This window comes from Terrapene carolina, unplaced genomic scaffold (genome assembly GCF_002925995.2).
Source record: "Terrapene carolina triunguis isolate 2854851 unplaced genomic scaffold, T_m_triunguis-2.0 Scaffold42, whole genome shotgun sequence".
Lineage (NCBI taxonomy): Eukaryota > Metazoa > Chordata > Testudines > Emydidae > Terrapene > Terrapene triunguis.
This window is the reverse complement of record NW_020664393.1, coordinates 26,384,655-26,406,540: the sequence shown is the minus strand read 5'-3', so window position 1 is coordinate 26,406,540 and position 21,886 is coordinate 26,384,655. Positions and strand designations below refer to the sequence as shown.

General features: G+C 42.2%; 1 protein-coding gene across 2 annotated transcripts in view; it reads right to left on the bottom strand.

The window, feature by feature from the left end:
* The window catches only part of PHIP (pleckstrin homology domain interacting protein), a 341,807-nt gene that overhangs the window by 272,098 nt on the left and 47,823 nt on the right, over positions 1-21,886 (bottom strand). For both annotated transcript variants that reach the window (XM_024194657.3, XM_024194658.3), the window contains exon 7: positions 10,083-10,243. In XM_024194657.3, the coding sequence (XP_024050425.2) occupies positions 10,083-10,243 (161 nt within the window). The remainder of the gene's footprint in view (positions 1-10,082; positions 10,244-21,886) is intronic.

Sequence of the window (21,886 nt, the reverse complement as noted above, 5' to 3'; positions counted from 1 at the left end):
GTTCCAAAAGGTTTATATGCAACCTTGACTCTTACATGGACCACAGACTCCAAGCTGTAAGGTTGCCACAATGAGCCCACCATCCCAAGCTGGATGTAACCATTGTCACTGTGACAGATTGTATTGGAAGACTGAATGTTACTCCTTGACTATACAATCCCAGTGATGTTAACACCTTCTGAAGAATGGTTAACTTTTGATACATGAAGTCTATGCCCTGTGGCTAGATGATAGCCAGCATTGTAGGAATCTCATCTTTAGATCAGCATACAGGGTCACTTAAGTCAAAGCCAGAAGACCCATTAGTTTGAGGTAGAAGTTCACTCTTAGAGAAGGCTGAATATGTAGCATGTCTATAGAAGCCTTGATGCTTACGAATCTTTCCTGAGGGAGACATGTTCTGCTTATTTGAGCGTGTAAGATAGCCCTTATGAAAGGGATTCTCTCTGTAGGTTCCAAGAGTGACTTTCTATGTATCATCAAACCTAGCTTCTTAAAGACAATACATGTTCAAGAAAAGGCATTGAAAAGATACTCTTTTGATGATGCTTTTATTAGCCAATCATCCATATACCGGGGACTGGCAGGAGAGAAAGAAAGATGCCTTCTCTTCTTAAGTGCACTGCCACCACAGACAGACATTTTGCGAACACCCTGGAGGCAAGAGAGAGAGAAAGAGAGAGAGAGATAAGGGGAGGACCTTTTATTGATAATGATTGTTTCCCACTATGAACTGGAGGTATTTGTGATATGTTTCATGGAACTATGAAAATAAGCACTTTGGAGCAGATGAAGGCCTGGGAAATGGCAGGTGTTGGGAGAGTAGTAGTATTCCTGGGGAGAGATAGTTACTGTCTCGGGAAAAAGAAAAAAAACCAAAACCAAAACAGGTTACTGTTTCCTTAAAGGCCCAGATCCAGGAGCACAGCAGTGTAGGGCAAGAGTCCCCTTTGTGACAATCACCAAACCAATAAAAACATCTGTGGGGAGGGAAGAATAGCACAAAAAGGTCAATGTGAAGTGGGGAGGAAATCAAAAAGGATCTATTTGCCAGCGAGCCTTAAAACCACCAGGGGAAAAGGGCTGACAGTCTCCTTTCCAGGCTGGGGAAAAGGGACAGAAAACCACTGCACCAGGAAACACCGGGGAACGTTTTTGCCATTAAAGGTTTTGTGTGTTTCAGATAACTTTATTTTGAAAGTGGCCAGCCCTACTAGAAATGAACCCTTTTAAATTTACTGAACTGCAGCATACAACGCGTGGTGTATGTGTTGAACTTCTTAGATCTAAAATGGAACAGAGACTACCACCTTCCTTGGGAATTAGGGAATATCTTCAATAAAACCTTTTGGCTTTTAATTCCCTCAGGACCTCCTCTATAGCCTTTATTTTCAGCAGAGTCAGAACTTCTAATTTCAACAGGCTTTCATGAAAAGGGATCCCTGAGAAGGGAGGGGTAGAAGGGTTTAGGAAGGAAGGGTCTTGAATTGTATCAGATACCTGTTTTGAACTATTGCCAAAATCCACTTGTCTGTTGTAACAGAAGCCCAACAGTGGGAAAATTGGTTCAAGATAGTCTCCAAGTAGTTGGTAAAGAAAAATTAGGTTGCAGCTCTTGGGTAAGTTGTCAAACTTGGATCTAGGGCCTGGCCCACAGATGTTGAAGGTGTATTGCTTGCTCTTTGGTCTCTGTTTAAAACTTCTCTTTTGCTGAGAAGAGTGTTGGGGAGGATACTGTTGATAACAATGCTGTCTCCTCTTTCCAAACTAATATGGGGTAGAAGATGAGGGATACCTGTTTTATTTTGATATCTAAAACCTGCAACTCCTGGTTTTCTCCTTGGAGGTTGATACATATATCAAGTGACCTGTGTCTCTTGTTTCTTTCATTTTTCCTAAAATCTCATCAGTCCTAGCACTAAATAGGCCTTTTTCAAAGAGAAGGTCTTCCACCTTTGCCTTGGTATCTTGAGGAAGACCTGAAGATTTGAACCACCTAAACCGAGATAGCAGAAGCCACAGAACTAGCCACTGAATCTGAAGAATCCAAAGATGTCTTTAGGGCATGCCTTTCTACTTGGCTGGCTTTCTCCAATGATGGCACAGGCCAACTATCTTGGATCGTCTGGGAGATTTAAGATTTTTTTCCCTCGCAGATGGTACTGGTAGCAAGCCATTAAGGTTTGATAGTTTGCTATCCTTAATACTAGAATGGAGAAAAAAAGATTTCCCTCCTAATATTTCAATCTTCTTCCCATCCTTGTCCATGCTCCCTTTGATTTCTGGATAGCTCCTTCTACCAGTAGAGAATTTGGGGCAGGATGGGTGTGAAAATATGAAAATCCTATTTGAGGAAGATGGTATAAAGTTGTCCACCTTTTTGATACTGCCTGGACAGCGGTTGGATTCATCCAAATGAGTTTTGCAGGTTTTAAGTCAATCCACTAAAAGCAAAGAAACTTTACTGCAAGAATAAGAACCCAAGATGGCAAATACTAGATGGGAAGTGTCCTTTATGGAAGAAGTTGGCAACTTAGAGTAGTCAGCATTCTCTCTAATAATTCTTGGTAGACAAAAGCATCCTCTAATGGAGATGATGCAGAAGGCACTTCCACATCTTGTGATGCTTCTGTTTAATCTTCTTTATAGACATGGTGGAAGCCAAGGTTGGTGTGTGTGATATTTCAGAATCAGCTGCTTTGATCTATCTGGAATGCATCCTGAAGAAGTATGAACTTCAGTCTATTTTGCCATTTTTTCCTTGCTTTTAGAGTAAATGTGCTACAAATACAGCACACCTGGAAAGAGAATGACCTTTTTCAAGGTAGGCAAGGCATCCTATGGGTGCATCAGACACCGAGAAGACAGTGGGGTAGCAAGCACAATGCATAAACCATGATCTTCAGATCCACCATATACATGTTTTCCCACAGAACAGGATACCAGGAACCATCTAATACAAAAACCAACTAAATCTGGAAGTATTAAAAAGTTGGCACTCAATCTATGAAGGATCGAGACAAGAAGTCCAAAAAGGTTCCTAGTCAGTGGCTGTGGGGGGGTTGAAATGAAATGAATTGCAGTGGCTGGAGCACCATATCCCTTTTTATAGCATTGCCCCTAGAACGTTCAAGAATAGTGAAGGGAAGGGCAGGAGAGGGTGCATGAGCACTGAAAAGGGCACTGCTAGCTAAGGTTCCACCATCAAAGCTTTACCAGTCAGCCCAACTCATGAGTAATTATGCAGAGGCCACTTAAAAGAGAACCACTATGTCCTTGTGAATTATGCAGTCAGATTTCTACCTTCTAAGAGTACAGATTTCAGACACTCTTTTCTCTAAGGCAATTGTGAACAGAAAGCATGTCTTTATAGAGAGTAACATATAGGAGATTTGATGCCTTCCATTTGAATGGATGGACTACATAAGCTTGTGGCAGGTCTCAAATTGCAAAGATAGGTCAAACTACTGATCTGAACAGATGTGTTATCAGAGAAGAACCTATACCATCTGGTTGCTGACACAAGAACTTGGATAAACCTGCATTTATTACAGTGCTGGCATTGTCATGATTTGTGGGGTCTGAATTGTTATAGGATCATACCATAACGTAGTATTTCCTGTTTCCACCAACATCAAGTCTGTATCATTCTAAATACTATCTACTTTTCCTTGCATCTCTTGGCAGGAATGGTTTCCAGCTCATAACAGAAATCTCTGAATCTCATGTGCAATCTCTCTGTATGCTACTAGAAAACCAAGGAAAACTGCATGTAAAGATGGATGGAAAACTCTTGGTTCTGCAACATCATGGGGACCAGTGTTTGTGTCTTGTTGATCTTTTCCTACATCACAGATTCTAGTCCTTTTTCTCTACCTTGAATCCCCTATCAGTGATCATCTGAGAGGGGATCAAGGAGCTCTTTACATTTATCACAAATCTGTATCCCTGGAGCATGAAGAGGATCTTCAAGTTGCTTATTGTCAGGTTCTCAAGGATGTGACTATTATAAGTTTGCTAAGAATGGTTACAGATGAGTCCCCAGATTCCTCAATCTGACAGTTTTTACTAGGGGCAAAAGACAGACCAAAAGACAAGAATTCATCCATAGACAAATTAAGAAATTGCTAATAATGGCCCCAAAGAGGAATATGCAGATAAGTTTCTGACATACACATTTTGTTGAAAGGTCTCCAAGACCTAACTGACTGACTCTGGTTTCCATCGAGACCATTCAGCCCTGTTGTGTCTAAAAAACCCCAAATAATTTGTTATTTTTTCTTACTGTGAAGAATATGAAGGAGGGCCCTGAGCACCTTTGATTTTGAGGGACAGTTTACTGTTCCTATCTCTAAGAGGTATAAGATTTCTTTTATAAATATCTGATGTTTATCAGTCTCTCAAGGTAGGAAAGGGGATGAGGGACAGGATGTAGGAAGACCTGAAACTCCAGAGAATAGTGTCCTGCATTATCTTCATGACCCACCCATCTCTCAGATTGTCTCCATGTATGTAAGTGGCCTGATAGGCCTATTTCAGGTTTAGAATAGACACAGTTGTCATTATGCTGATGGTAGGGACTGATCCTAATAAGTCTGGGCTTACCCAAAACATAATGTAGACCCGAAACAAAGATACTGTGTAAGGGACCAGGGTGTAGGTGGTCTGGCCTAGCACTCACAGCTGGACTGAGGTCTGTCCAGCAGGGATGGGAGTCACTGGGCAAGAATTGGAGAAATCTCAAAGTCTAATCCCATAAACAAGAGTCAGGGTCAGAGTCAGAGTCAGGCTAGAGTCAGAGAACGAAGATCAGGAGACAAGGCGAAGTCTGGCATTGCAGCAAGCTGAAGTCTGTGTGGTTGAGTAAAGGCACTTGGCCAATCAGAGGGCCACAGGGTACTGTCACTCTGAATCTCTTGGGCAGTAGTTCTGTGGCACCAATTCTCAACAGTGCTCCCTGGCTATGACTCTATGTGGTCTTCCGGTGGCACTGTGGAAATATCAGCCGCCCCAAACTCTGACGACCCAGGTTCTAGTCCCCAAGTCCTTGCACACTGAGTGAAAGCTGAGACGCTTCCGAAACTTAGCTTCAGGGTAGGAAAAGGAGCTTCTGCTCTTCAAGGGGGTTCTATCATTAGTAGGGCCCTACCAAATTCACGGTCCATTTTGATCAATTTCATGGTCATAGGATTTTTTAAATTGTAAATTCATGATTTCAGTTATTTAAATCTGAAATTTTACAGTGTTGTCATTGTCAGGGTCCTGACCCAAAAAGAAGGTAGAGGGGTGGGTGGGTGGGGGGGCATCGCAAGGTTATTGTAGGGGAGGTTGCAATACTTCCGTGCTGCTGCTGGTAGTGGTGCTGCCTTCAGAGCCGAGCACCTGGAGAGCGGGGGCTGCTGACCGGGAGGCCCAGCTCTGAAAGCAGAGCCACCGCCAGCAGCAGCACAGAAGTAAAGGATGGCATGGTATGGAATTGCCACCCTTACTTCTGTGCTACTACTGCTGCTGGCAGGGTGCTGCCTTCAGAGCTGGGCGCCCGGCCAACAGCCACCCCTCTCTGGCCGCCCAGCCCTGAAGTCAGCGCAGAAGTAAGGGTGGCAATACCATGACCCCCTAAAATAACCTTTTGACCCACCCACAACTCCCTTTTGGGTCAGGACCCCCAATTTGAGAAACACTGGTCTCCCTCGTGAAATCTGTATAGTATAGGGTAAAAGCATACCAAAGACCAGATTTCACGGGGGGAGACCAGATTTCACGGTCCATGACGCGTTTTTCATGGCTGTGAATTTGATAGGGCCCTAATTATTACTACTGCAGTAACATCTAGGTGCCCCAATAAAGGATCAGAGCTCCCACTGTACTAGGTGTACCCTGTACCCCACCCCACACTGTTTATTGTAAGCTTATGCCCCAAGTAAGATGAGAGACTACAGTTGAATACAGATAGGCTGAGGCAGAACACAACAGTGAGACAGTTTTTAGTGTAATAAGCAGCAGTCACATCATACCACTCTAGCACTTTGAGCTTTACTCGTGTGAAGAGGAAAGATTTTGGCTTATCAGTGTTGTTAGACACTACTTATTACAGCTTCTCCCAGAACAAGATTCGCCAGACTATTGTAAGACACAGAGGATTTCTTCTGAATTATCATTCACCCTCTAGGGTTTAAATCCATGGATCTGTCTTCCAACAGTGCCATTTCTAGGGGCAATTTATTTGATATAGACTTGAATTGACCATGGTCTGATAGTCAAAGTTTTTCAGGTTGTCACAGCAGAATACTGCGATTAGCAGAGCACTTGGTTGCCAGTGAGGTTCTAGGGCTTCCAAAAGGTGTTTTGAAGTTCCTTCTAAAGGCAGTTTCTGTCTACTTGTCTGTTCAGTTTTTTTGGGAAAATGACATTCTCACCAGAAATGATGACATCTGCTACAAGGGAAATTGTTGCTATAATTGTCCTTGAGGAGTGTGAAGAGAGAATCTTTGGCTCTAAGACCCTGCAGAATTTTAAAATTTGACAATAAGCCTCTTCCCTTCATCAGCAATTTCCTCAAAGAAGGAATGAAGGGCAATGGTAGATACTCTTTTGGTTTTGAATAAGATATTTGCCCTTCATGATTCCAAACAAGCCTGGGGGAAAAGAATGCCTCCTGCTTCTCAGAGTCAAGGATAACATAATCCAAAGCACCAAGTCCCCTTCATCAGGAGAAAAGCTAGAGCTCAGTGAAGATGAAGATTCTTGTGTAATTGGTGTTTTTCTCCTTGTGTTTTCTGGTCTGTGTGTTTTAATTTTGCCTTCTGGCAAAAAGATGGTTGCTGCAGGAGTAGGGTGACCAGATGTCCCGATTTTATAGGCTTTTTCTTATATAGGCACCTATTACCCCCCACCCCATCCCAATTTTTTACACTTGCTATCTGGTCACCCTATGCAGGAGAATTGCCTCTTATTAACTGAGGTGCTCTTTGGACCATGGGCTGCAGGGCATTATGTTTTGAGCCCCACTGTTCTTCTTCATCCAATATGTACTTGGAGAGAAAATGTAGTGATAAATCCCTGAAAGAGTCTGAGGCTTCATCTTTGGAAGATGGATGGTGTGACCCTAGCAGCATCCCAATGCAAGAGACTGAATGATATCAGGTAATGAGATACACTGAACTGGTCAGGCCAGCTGAAACTTAACTCACTAAGGTCATAATTTGTATCTAAAAGGTGTCATGTAAGATATCAATAGAAAGCTAACAACATACTGATTATTAATATTACTATGTGGTGTATGTACAGAGGACAAATTCAAAGTTATAAACATACTGGAAATTATGTCATTAAAATATAGCTGCCCAGCAGAGCTAAAATTACCCCATCTAGACAAAGGAATGTGGTTCTGCCAGATATTTCCAAGGTACATTAAGAGACAATGGGAATGCAGTTTACATAGAAAGTAACCAAAGCAACAAGGTGAAGAGATAACCACTCCTCATCACAGCAGGGAGAGGAGACTGCTAAAATGCAGATTGCTCTGTTTCCTACAAATATCAGCAGGGGAAGAAACCAGCATGGAATCTCCTTCACCACCAGACTCCATGTCCCCTTTACCTTGCTGAATAATATTCGAAAGAACCCATTTCAAAGGTGCACTAGACTGTAAAAGAGAGGAGCAAAGAACCCTACGTTATCTTTCACTTAAGACGACAAAGGAACCCAGCACTTTGGACTTTATGGGAGATCCTGACCAGAAGAGTGGTCAAGCCATCTTGCTGGAAGCTGGACTGGGAAGCAAACTATCTTGAACAAAAACTGTTTTGTTTTGTACTTGTTTTGTTAAGTCAGCCTCTAGAAAGCATTTTTCACTTTTATTTGCTTGTAACCATTTCTAACTCTATCCTTTATACACGATTTTAAGTGAGTTCCTATCTCCTTTTGTCTTTAATCTTGTTTTACGTTTAGTCTAAACCAACCCTGAGGGGGTTTAGTCTAAACCAGCATAGGAGGATTTAGGGACTTGCCTCTAAAGAACTGATAATCAGTAAGGACTGAGCCTGCTGAGTGGCATGTGAAGAACAAGTCATTCAGACTGAGCTTCTTCCCCTATCCAGGGCATGGGCTGGAGGGTGGGAGCAACTGTGAAAGAACTCCGCTTCTGTGGTTGCTGACAGAGCCTGGTCATCAACAGAGCAAGCTGAAGACAGACCAAGTGATTCTCCATTTTGCCTGCTCTGCCAAGAAGCTGACAGGTGAGCAAAATGAACAGAAGCTTCGTCAGAAACCTGGAAACTTTCATCCCCTAAGGAAGTATGGGGTGAAAAGATAATGTTCATTGCTTTTAAACCAAAAAGTTTTAGAAGCTAAGATTGCAATAGATAAAGCAGGAGCACTGCACTATCCCTCTGCTTGTATTGCCACAATACCTGGCATGTAAGCAAGCGCCAGAGTTTCACAGACTAATATCAAGCTGTTTCAGATTGGGAGGTAAATTCTCAGGCCAGAAGGGACCATTGTGATCATCTAGTCTGACCTCCAGACTAGCACAGGTCCAAAAACTTCTCTGAACTCCCATTTGAACTAGAACATATCTTTTAGAAAAGCATCCAACACTGATTTAAAAATTTGGAGAATGGAGATGGAGAATCCACCACAATCTTTAATAAAGTTTTCCAATGATTAATTGTTGTCGATATTTAAAAAGGCATGCCTTATTTCTGGTCTGAATTTGTCTAGCTTCAACTTGCAGTTATTTAATCTTTTTATACCTTTGTCTGCCTATACCTATATCTCTTATCAAATTCTGTTCTCCACACAGGTACTTACAGACTGATCAAGTCAATGTTAGACTCAAGGAACTCAATTTGTTTAGGTGTCAAAGAGATGGCTATCACTATAAAGCATGTTTTCTAATCCTTCAATCATTCTCATGGATCTTCTCTGAATCCTCTCCAATTTATCAACATCCTTCTTGAAGTGTTGACTCCAGAACTGGACACAGTATTCCAAACACAGGGGCAAAATAAACTTCCCTTCTATTCGATATTCCAAGGTCTGCATTAGCCCTTTTAGCCACAGCATCACATTGCAGGCTAGGATTCAGCTGATTATGCACCATGACGCTCAAATCTTTTTCAGTGTCACTGCTTCCCAAAAGGGCTGCCCCAAAAAGAGTCCCTCATCCTCTCTGACCTATATTCTTTGTTCCTAGATGTATGACATTACATTTGACGGTACTGACATGCATATTGTTTGCCTGTGGCCAGTTTACCTAGTGATCCAGATCGCTGTGTCAGCTAATTATTTTTTCCATTATTTACCTCTCCCCCAATGAATCTGCAATCTTTATCAGGTATGTTTTCTTCCAGCTCACTGACAAAAGTATTAAACAGCATAGAGCCAAAAATCAATCCTTGTGGGACATTTGAAACATGCTTGCTCAATATTCCCTGATTACATTGAGACCCATCAGTTAGCCACTTTTTAATCCATTTAATGTGCCATGTTGATTTTGTATCCTTCCAGTTTCTTAAATTAAAATGTCATGCCTTACAGAAGTTTAAATATATCACATTACCACTATATTACCTTTATCAGCCAAATTTATAATTTCATTAAAAAAATATATATCTAATTAGTTTGACAGAATCTATTTCCATAAACCCTTGTCAATTGACAATAATTATAACACCCTCTAAATTCTTTATTAATCTATACCACTGTTCAATTACTTTTCCTATGTGTATGCTATATAGGAAAATTTAGGGGGAAAAGGTGGGGGGCAACCAAAATTTACCATTTATTAAAACAACCAAAATTTACTTATAACAAATTACCTCCTAAATGTAGCTGTGGAAAACCTGTATGTATGTCTCCAAAAAAAGTGTGATTGTCAAGACAGATATTCAGTAGTATTCTCTTTAAAGAAATCTACTTTAAATGTCAAAGTCAACAAGTCATGCATTTAGTTTTCACTTATCTGCTCTTAGTACATAAAATGAGTACAGTTTAGGATTCTTGAGAACAGTGATTATTTTGACCATATGTTCTGAGCTATATTTAAAACAGCAGTATGAAAATAAGGAATTTGTACTTACGGTAAATATCCGTCTGCCAGTCCGATCAAAAGTTACACAGTATACAGAAGATAAGTGTCCTAGGATTCGTTTGTGCATTTTCATATGTTGATACACAGCAGTTGGAACAAGTTGTTCAAGTCTGTATTTTCCATTTAGTTTTCTTGAAAAAAGGGTGTCAGCTACCAAAGGAAAATATAGTAACAGTGATTATATTTTGTACTACAGCTAAGCTGCATATCAAAAAAAGGAAAGTTACACACAGTATTTGACCACTTACAGCATGTGCAACTTTTGCAATCATTCTCCAATTTTATAACACATAGTTTAATCAAAATCCATAGCACACTTAATGGGGAAAAAAAACATAGGGCAAAAATACTTCAGATGATCTTGTCTAGTGCTTCCATCATATGCTAATAAATCTACGTTCTGCTTTTCGAAGATATAAAAGGAAAAATAATCAAATGGTTACATACAAGTTTGGCATGAGTCTAGTTCTCTTCTGCTTAAGGTGAATTCTAATTTTGACTAGTGAAGCTTTGTAAACAATCCTTTTAAAATGCAAAAAAAGTTTGTGAGGAGGAAAGAAGTTTGCTCCTTGTTTGCTGTTTTGATTCTCGTTACAAAAGTCAGTAGTGCTAGATCAAGAACCTCCAAGAAAAATAAAAAGATTGTAAATAAAGCTCAGTATAGTGATATTTAGATCACTTACCCCCACAATAAACTCAGGTTTAGCAACAATGAAACTTGACATACATACACCCAGGTTAATGCTAACCAAATAGTTCCTAATCTGTGTTTAGAACCTTCATGTTGCAGAGGCAAAGGGAAGCAATGTATTTTATTCACAGTGAAATTGTGATAATGCAGATTATAGTTTATTCGGCCTCTGATTTTCCTTCATGTTTTCAATTGCACATAAACACATTAGACATTTTGGTAATGTTTACTCACATTATAGGGACAGTCCTGGTTAAGAATTTAATTCATTTATTAGTCAAATTCATTCTGGCCAGCACAGGCTACACCTCACTGCCCCAGCAGAGCCTGCAGGATTGTGGGAGCAGAGTTGTTGTTTTTTGTTTTTTTTTTTTAATGGAAAAATTTGCCCGGTGAAGAGAGGTGGTGTTTCCACTGCCCACACTTGCCAAGGAGAGGCAGATATAAACTTGACTAGGGATCCACTGGAGTCCCACTAATTCAAGTTGCTTATTGGAGTAACTGAACCCCCAGCCACACCAGCTAGACCTCTCTGCCAGGTCTTTCACTTTTTAGGTTGTGCAGAACCAGTGGACCTCCATGCAAAGCTGTTGCGTGTCAATTTTGCCTCCTTTTGGCAAGTTAACTCCAGTTTAGAACAACAGAACCCAGAGTGCCTCTAGCCCTGTAAGTGGAAAAAACCCAGCTTCCGCTTTTAACAATTCATCCGACACTAAGCATAATGAAATCAATATGTAGATTAAAGCAAAAGAATCCAGGACTTCCCATTTCTAGATCAGCTATGATACAAAGTTGCATTACGTAAAAACCTTGATCCATTTAAAATGAAAGATTTTAATTTGATTGGACTAAAAGGTTAAATATCTAGAGGTCTGGCTGGTAAATAGTTTCTAGTGAAATCATACCAAATCCATCAATAGCGAAAAACCAAAATGTTTACTGTAAAACTTTTTGTTTGCAGGGCGATTCTCAGCTGTCAATATGCTAGAAACAGACGGTGCAATTTAGTAGTCAGAAAGTAAGAAACAACGGTGCAATTTAGCAGAAAAGCATAAGACCACAAAAAAACCAACACACTTTATAATTACATGTAACTTATAAGGATACTTAGGAGTTTATAACAGATTTACCGAACAAAAAGATGTAAGTCAGATCATTATTTTACAAACATGAAAAATACAAAGCATATGCTTTTAATGTAATACCTCTTATCATCTACACAGCAGAACACAGAGGACTACACAGGCAAAAGAGCACCATTCGAATGGAAGTATCCACCACCAAGATACTGGGCATCTCGGGCATCAGGTTTCAGTTTAGGACAATGGTGGGCAAACTTTTTGGCTCAAGGGCCACATCTGGGTATGGAAATTGTATAGTGGGCCATGAATGCACACAAAATTAGGGGCTGGTGTGCAGGATGGGGGGAGGGTTCCAGCTGGGTGTGCGGGCTCTGGGGTGGGACCAGAAATGAGGAGTTCAAGGTGCAGGAGGGAGCTCCGGGCTGGAGCACTGGGTTGTGGGGGGGCGGCCGTGCAGCTGGGTGTGCGGGCTCTGGGGTGGGGCTGGGAATGAGGGGTTGGGGGGTGCAGGAAGGGCACCAGGGTTGGGGCACGGGAGGGTGTCAGGGGTGCAGGCTCCGGGCGGGGCTTACCTCAAGCAGCTCCTGGAAGCAGCGGAATGTCCCCACTCTCGCTCCTACGCAGAGGTGCAGCCAAGCGGCTCTGCATGCTGCCCCATCCACAGGCGCTGCCCCTGCGCTCCCATTGGCTGCAGTTCCCGGCCAATGGGAGCTGCGGGGGCAGCGCTTGGGGTGGGGACAACGTGCGGAGCCCCCTGGATGCCCATACATGTAAGAGCCTGAGGGGGGACATGCTGTTGCTTCCGGGAGCCGTGCGGAGCCACAGCACACGTGGAGCAGGGCAAGCCCCAGATCCCGCTCCCCAGCAGGAGCTCGAGGGCTGGATTAAAATGTCTGAAGGGCCAGATGTGGCCCCCGGACCAAAGTGTGCCTACCCCTGGTTTAGAACATGGAATGAAAGTTTCATTAGTCATGAAAATGGATGACCACTTGTTCATTTATGAGGGACACCAGGAAAGTACTGAGCCAGATGAAATCCTTCCTTTTGGCCCTCACACAATGAGCAACTTCCCTCATACCAATCTGCTCATCTGTGGAGTCCCTCAGAGCTCTATTCCTACATCCATCCTGTTCAATATCTGTATGAAGCTACTGGAGAACCTAGTGAGATAACAGTGTCAAATGTCAATCAGTTTTATGTCTCTTTCACTTCCACTGCTGGTAGTGCTATGACCCAACCATATCAATGTCTGGCCAAGATCAGCAAGCAGATGAAAATAAAGCTGAGGTTACCTTGGTGGGGAAAGGAAAACATTTTAAAGAGCTAGCCACCGTCATTTCATCATCCACTGCTGAGGCAGTCTATCAATAGAGAGAGAATTTTAGTACTCCCAAGCTGTTTCGCTCAAATAAATAACAAATTTCCACCTCAAACTGGCAAGCAGGTGGTGCCCCCTACTTTCCCAGTGATGATCAGACCACGGCGATCTATGCTAGTCTGATTTCCAGGCTAAGTTACTGCAATTCTATACTTTAGAATGATTACATAAAGACACAAACAAAAAATATTTCAGCTGATCCAAAATGCATCAGCTGTCATCCTGAACAATACCAGTTGCCCAGCACACAACATCCTTGTGTTCTGAGCATTACATTGGCTCTCAACAGAATGCCAAGTTAATTTCACAAATTTTAAGGCCACAAGGGACTACTTTGATCATCTAGTATGACCTCCTGCAGAAGAAAAACCAGGACAAAGAGCCTCATCCAATAATTACTGGATCAAATCTATAACTTCAGTTTGAGCTATAGCATGCATATCTTTTAGAAAGATATTCAGTCTTTATATAAGAACTTCAAGCGATGGAGGATCCACCACATCCCCAGGGAAACTGATCCAATAGTTACTTAACCTCCCTATTAAAAATTTGCACTTTATTTCTAGTACGAATTTGCCTAAATTCATCTTCCAACCATTGCATTTTATTATGCCTTTCCGCTAGACTAAAGAGCCATCCACTATCAGAAATCTCTTCCACGGAGGTACTTAGAGACGATGACCAAGTCACCTCTTAATCTTAAATAAACTGAGCTTTTTAAGTTTCTCACTATTAGGGCATGGCTACACTTGCAAATGTAGAGTGCTTTGAGTTAAACAAGCCTTCGTAGAGCTCAGTAGGGAAAGCGCTGCAGTCTGTCCACACTGACAGCTGCAAGCGCACTGGTGTGGTCACATTTGTGGCACTTGCCGCGGCCACAGAGAGCAGTGCATTGTGGTAGCTATCCCAGCATGCAAGTGGCTGCAACGTGCTTTTCAAATGGGTGGGGTGGGGTGGAGTGTGACAGGAAGTGTGTTGTGTGTATGTGGGGAGAGAGAGAGTGGGTTTGTGGGGGGCTGAGAGCATGTCAGCATGCTGTCTTGTAAGTTCAGACAGCAACAGATCCCCCCTCCCCCACACCTCTCTCTCTCTCTCTCTCTCTCACACACACACACACACACACACACACACACACACACACAGCATTCCACAGTAATGGTTTGCTTTGATATCCGCATTCCTGCAGCGATTCCGAAACGATGACAAGAGTGGCCACTTGAGTTAAGGGGATTATGGGACATTTCCCGAGGCCAATCAGAGCGCAGTAATGCAACACCTCGTTCACACTGACACCCGGGCATTTCACCTGAGGTACACCAAGCGTTATGCTTCTCGCCGAGGTGGATTACCAGGAGCACTCTAGCCACGGAGTCAGAGTGCTCTAAGTGCCTTGCCAGTGTGGACAGGTCGTGAGTTAGGGCACCAGGGGCTGCTTTAATGCGTTCTAACTCGCAAGTGTAGCCAAGCCCATAGGCATGTTTTCCAAACCTCTCATCATTCAGAGTCATAGATTCCAAGGACAGAAGGGACCATTTTGATTATCTACTCTGACTTCCTGTAAACAGGCCACAGAACTTCCCCAAAATAAACCCTATAGCATTTTTTTAGAAAAACATCTAATCTGGATTTAAAAACTGTCCGTGTTGGAGAATCCACCCTTGCTAAATTATTCCAATGGTTAATTACCCTCCCTGTTAAAAATTTACGCTCCATTTCCAGTCTGAATTTCTCTAACTTCAGCTTCCAGTCATTGAATCATGTTATACCTTTCTCTGCTAAGTTAGACTGAAGATCCCATCATTAAATATTTGTTCCAGAGGTAGATACTTATAGATTGTCAAACTAAACATACTCAAAGAACTCAATCTCTATAAGGCATATTTTCCAATCCTTTTACCATTCTCCTGGCTCTTCTCTGAACCCTCTCCAATTTATCAACATCGGTCAACACTAATACCTTTATCAACCACATTTATAAGCTCACCAAAGAGAGATATCTAGCTAGACAGGATATATTTCTTATTAACTCATGCTGATTTGCATTAGTTACCCTCCTTTAATTCTTTACTAATCAAGTCCTGTATCAGCCACTCCATTATCTTGCCTGAGCTCAATATCAGAAAGACAGGCCTATATATGATTACCCAGGTCATCCCGTTTACCCTTTTTAAAAAATGGCACGTTAGCTTTCTTCCAGTCTTCTGGAACTTCCCCAGTATTCCAAAAATCAACATTAACGGTCCAGAGAGCTCCTCAGACAGCTCTTTTAAAAAACTCTTGGATGCAAATTATCTGGGCCTGTTAATTAAAAAAAAAAAAAAAATCTAACTTTAGTAGCTGCTGTTTAACATCCTCCTGAAATACTAGTGGAATGAGAAGTATAATCCGTGACCTCCAGAACAAAATTGTATCCTTATTCATTACTATCAACTTCCCCAACTTCCATTTCTTATACATTATTTTTTAATTATTTATAGCTGCCTTCACTTCCCCTTTAAACTAAGTCAATTTTTTAACCAGTACGGCCTCCTTCCTCAGTTGTGGAATTGGGGCCTTTAAGAATACTTTATTAGATGCCCCAAATGATTCCCAGTTATCATTATCACTAGCATCAACTTCCTGAACACCACAATCAGCTTCAACCATGGAACCCTCCAGACAACTATATATAAGAAATCCAATCACCACACCTACCTTCACAGATCCAATAACCACCGTAAACATACTAAGTAATCGGCTATCTATAGCCAGACAGCCAAATACTACAGAATATGCTCCAAGGAGAAAGTCCAGAACACACACCTTAACGCACTTAAAACTGCCTTAACCAAACAAGGACACTCCACCAGAAAAGTAAATCACATCATTAGAATGGGCCACGCAAATACCTCGACAGAACCTGCTTCAGGACCGAAATAAAAACCCCTCTGACTGCACACCTTTAGTTGTCCCCTACTACCACACAGTGGAACCCATATGGGGTATCAAACAATTATAACCCATATTCGATGGGGACCACATCCTGCAAGAAATTTTCCCGAACCCCCTCTTCTGGCATTCAAACAAACCTCCCAACCTCACCAAGCCCATCAGCAGAAGCAAAATCCCCAAAAACCAGGACACACCAACTGAAAGAGGCACCAGAACAACAGATGCAAAATCTGTAGACATATCTCCACTGCTGCGATGCTTAACACGCTCCACACATCTCTCAAGATCCCAGGATCCAACACATGCCTATCAATATGGTGTACCTCATCCAGTGCACTAAATGCCCCAACATCATCTATGTGGGTAAAATCAGACAATCACTACTCTCTCGAATGAATTCACACAGAAAAACGATAAAAGACAAAAACGCCCTCTCACCTGTGGGTGAACACTTTTCAGAAAGTGATCACTACGTCTGACCTCTCAGTCCTCATCCTCAAAAGGAAACCTGCACAACACCTTCAAAAGATGAACCTGGAAGCTTAAATTCATAACTCTGCTAGACACTAAGGCCATGTCTACACTAGAGACCTTACAGCGGCACAGCTGTACTGCTGCAGCTGCGCTACTGTAAGATTTCCCGTGTAGCCGCTCTATGCCAATGGGAGAGAACTCTCACGTCGACATTATTAAACCACCCCCAATGAATGGCAGTAGCTATGTAAGCGGGAGAGCATCTCCCGCCAACATAGTGCTGTCCACACCAGTGCTTCTGTCGGTGTAACTTATGTCGCTTTCACACCCCTGAGTAACATAAGTTATATCGACAAAAGTGATAGCATAAACATAGCCTAAAAGTCATGGACTGAGATGGATTTATAACTTATTACAACAATCTATAACTCACTAAACCTGCCTCCTGCCCTCCACCCTCACATGACTGGAGAGGGGTTAACAGGCCACTTAGCTTAAATAGTCCCTTGAAATTCTTATGCTAAAACAATCTGTTCCACTTTGTATTTAGCTGTAACGCTCTGAGGCTTGGTCTACACTAGAAACTTGCATTGGCATAGTTACATCTCTCAGGGGCGTGAAAAAACCACATCTCCGAGAGATGTAGCTATACCAACCTAACCCCCGGTGTAGACAGCACTAGGTCAATGGAAGAATTCTTCGGTCAACCTAGCTCCCGCCTCTTGGGGATGTGAATTACCTACGCCGACGGGAGAGCCCATCATTTTCTTCTGAGAGATTAGTGACTCGGAAACAGGTAATGCCAACTTTCACAGAGTGCAACTCCCTGCAACTCCTCCTTCCCTTTTGCCCACTTCCTAAATAGGTTATAAACATTTATTTTAATATTCCAAATATGCAAATCATCCCACCAAAGTTTCAGTAATACCAATTAGAATGAATTAATGCTAAAAATGAGCCATTCCAATTCCTCTTGCTCGTTATCTAGGCTCCTAGTTCTTTTCTGAACATAATTTTTCAACATCTTTTTTGAAGTGTGGACAATGGAATCAGACATGGTATTCCAGTAATGGTATCAATAATACCATCCACACATAACAACCCCCCTCCCTACCGCTACTAAATATCCTTGTGCTTTTGCATCCAAGAATTGCTTTTACCCTCTTAGCTAAAGCCTCGAAATAAGAGTTCATGTTAAATTGATTATATGCCATTACCCCTAACTCCTTTTCACTGTCATTGCTTTTCAGGATATAGACCCCACCAACACCTTATAAACATGACCGTCATACTTTGTTCCTAGATGCATAACATTGCAGTCAGTGTTAAAACACCTATTCAAAAGAACCCACTTTAAGAAGTGATCCAAGTCAGTCTGTATAACTGACCTATCCCCATCATTATTTACCACTCCAATTTTTATGTCAATTGCAAACTTTACCAGCAATGATTTTATATTTTCTTACAAATCATTGATAAAGGTATTGAATAGATTTGGGCCAATAACAGAAGGTCCCTGCAGTACTGCATTAGAAACACCTCTTCTGGATAACTATTGTCCAGTTACAGTTAAATTCCTTTTCACAGTACAATTTGTATTTTTCTTAATGAGAGTCAGCATCACCCAGTGGCTAGGACACTTTACTGGGAGTTAAAAAAAAACTATTCCCAGCTCTTCCACTTCATCTCTGTGCCTTAATTTTCCAATTTGTAAAATGTGGGTAAGAATACCTACCTTCCTTTATAAAATGCTTTGAAATCTACAGATAAAGTACTATAAACAGCTAAATATTATTCACAGCAGCAACATTACCTATATTAAATTAGTATACAGCAAATGTGACTAGCGACCAGCTACAATCTGTACTATATACAGCAACATCCATTCCTACGTGACTGGCTGCACTACACACAGAGGCTGTGTACTTGCATTGTTCTGCATGTGGTCTTAAGTGTTTATACCGCAATACCGAAGAGCAGTTAAACAAAAGTTTACATTTTTATTTCAGATATATATGTCTAAGAAAACTATGAGAATGTAGGTTTCAGCTACAAGTGAACTTTTTGGATTTTTAAAAAACTACTTTAAGTATTTGTATTTCAAACATGAAAACTGAAGTGCTTATATTTTAAGTTTTTTTTAAACAATATTTTCTTATATCAGAAATTATGCATTTCTTTTATGCAATTCCTTTTGGCTTTAACTAAATTTTTCAAACTTAATAAGAGGAAGTTACTCACTTTGTGCAGTAACGATGGTTCTTCTTTGAGTAGTGTCCCTATGGGTGCTCCACTGTAGGTGACTTCTGAGCAGTATCCCTGATAGAGGGATGGGGCTTCAGAATTGAGTCCCTTATGGATGACAATACTGTGAAGCCAAACATGGTATCGGAAGCAGAGTCTCTAGTAACCACGCAGTGTTCTGCGAAAGTATGAGCACACGCCCAAGTTGCTGTCCTGCAGATTTCTGAAATGGGGACATTTTTAATGGACGCAACAAATCTGGAAAGTGATCTCATGGAATGCCTAGGGATTCCAGGCAGAGGTAACAAAGAACAAGTATGACAGCAGTAGTTAATTCAGTTGAAGACCCATTTGGAGAGTCTCTGGGATGATATTCCTGCACCTTTTGACCATTCCGCAATTGAGAGGAAGAGCTTAGGAGATTTCCTAAAGGCCTTCGTCTTAGCCAAATAAAAGGCCAAGGATCTCCTAACATCCAGTGTATAGGTAATATAGCCTACCTGTTATCATGGTGAGGCTTTGGTTAAAAGGTAGGAACATGAATGAGCTGGTTCATGTGAAAGACATGGTCACCTTAGGGATGAACTTCGGGTGTGGTCTGAGAGCGACCCTGTCTTTAAAGGAAATTGTGAAGGAGGGGTGTGCCATTAATGCCGCTATTTCTCCTATTCTTCGCGCCACGGTGATGGCTACCAGGAATGCTGTCTTCATTGACAGCTGCATAAGGAACAGGTGGCAATAGGTTCAAAGAGCAGTCTAGTCAGGCTGCTTGATTCAGGTCCCATGTTAGAGAGGGGTGTCTGGGTTGGGGAAAGAGGTTTCCTATGCCCTTGAGAAATCTCTTTGTCGTTAGATGGGCAAAAACCAAGTACCCCTCTATCTGCTGGTGGAAAGCCATTATGGCCGCAAGATGTACTCTGAGTGAGCCAAAAGACAGTCCTGACCTCTTGAAGCCTAGTACGTAGTCCAGCAAGATGGGGAGGAAGGAAGATATTGAGGTAATTTGTTTGGAATTACACCAAACCTGGAACCTTTTCCATTTTTTTTGCAGGTAAATGCGACGGGTAGCTGATTTTCTACTGTGCAAGAACACTTATTATACCTCCTCGGAGCAGCAGTTCTCTATCTGATGGAATAATGAAGGAGCCAAGCCTTGGGCCACAGGATTCATAGACTGAGATGGAGGGTTTGTCCATTGTTCTGTGAAAGGACATGAGGAATGGGCTAAAGAGAGATTGGAGGACATGTCACTAGCTGTGTCAGGTATAGATACAGTCAGGTGGGAGCAATCGGTACAACTTTTGCTTTCTCCTTCTTTATTTTTATCAGGACCTTCAGCAGCAGAGGTAACGAGGGAAGGCATATAGGAGGCCCGTGTCCCATGGAAGAAGGAAAGCGTCCTCTAATGAGTGTTTTCCAAGGCCGGCTCTGGAACAATAGAGTGGGCATTTCCTGTTCAGGTAAGTACCGAACAAGTCTATCATTGGGGTTCCTCAGTGATAGACTATGCAGCGGAATACTGTTGCGTTCATTTCCCATTCGTGGTCACATGAGAACATGCGGCTGAGACAGTCCACTGTTATATTCTGTACTCCTGGCAGGTAAGTGGCTGATATGAGGACATTGTGGCGAATGCACCAATTCCATAGTTTTAGTGCGTCTGTGCACAGGGAGGATGATCTGGCACTCCCGTGATGATATAAAACATGCACGCTATGTTGTCTGTCATGACTTTTGTGAGAGTGCCCCTGATTAGTGGAAGTACATGAGCACTATCATTACTGACCGCTGTTACTTCTAAGATGTTGATATGGAGAGTCGACTCCATGAGGGACCATTTGCCCTGAACCTTGCGGTTGTTCAGACTCCAACCTATTAGGGATGCATCTGTTGTGAGAAGCAATGTGGGGGGGGGGAGGGGGGAGAGGAAGGGTTACATAGACATTCATAGGGTCTTTCTACTATTCCATGGAGTGTTTGATCCTGTAGGGCATAAACAGAGGTTTGTCTAATCTGTCTCTGTTTGATGTGTAGACAGACCTAAGCCATGCCTGTAGGCACCTCATGTGTAGTCTGTAATAAGAGCTCATAAACATGCATTCCGCCATGTGCCCGAGAAGTTTGAGGCAATATCTGACTGGAATCTGTGGGCTGGCTTGAACTGTGTCTATGAGAGTGGTCAGTGTGTGAAATCTGTGTTGTGGGAGGAGTGCTCTCATTTGTACTGAGTCGAGATCAGCCCCTATGAACTCCAAGCGCTATACTGGAGTCAAGGTCGATTTTTGAGCATTGATTTGCAAGCCCAAATGCGAGTGTACGTCCGCAGTCAATTGGATGGCCCATAGGGCATCTTCGAAGCAATCGGCTCTGAGGAGACAGTCATCCAAGTAAAGGTAAATCATGATCCTCGGGGTACATAGATGAGCTGCTACTACGGAGAGGATTTTGGAGAATACTCTGAGTGCAGCTGAGACCGAAGAGAAGTACTCTGTACTGGTAATGGTCCTGATCGAAGGTACACCTGAAGAATCATCTGTGGGATAGCTGGATTGATATATGGAAGTCGGCATCCTGGAGCTCAAGGGCCGAGAAACAACTCCCCTGCTCTAGAGATGGGATAATTGCTGCTAGTGGGACCATCTTGAACTTTTGTGCCTTAGCGTATTTGTTCAGTGCTCTCAGATCTAGGATGCATCTCCATCCTCCACTTTTCTTGGGTATCAGGAAATATCAGCAATAAAAGTGTAAGCCTCTGAGATGCACAAGAATGGATTCTATAGCTCCTAGGCTTACCAGGTGATCTATGTGAGAAAGGTTCCTGAAGAGGGACAGGGAGGGTGCGGAAGAGGGAGGGAGGTGAAGTGAATAGAATACCAGCTAGAGATCATCTCTAAGACCCATCTGTCTGAAGCTATGCTTTCCCAATTTTGGAGAAAGGAGCAAGGCAGCATCCAAAGGGATGTGAAAGGTGTGTAGGTTGCAGCTTATATCGT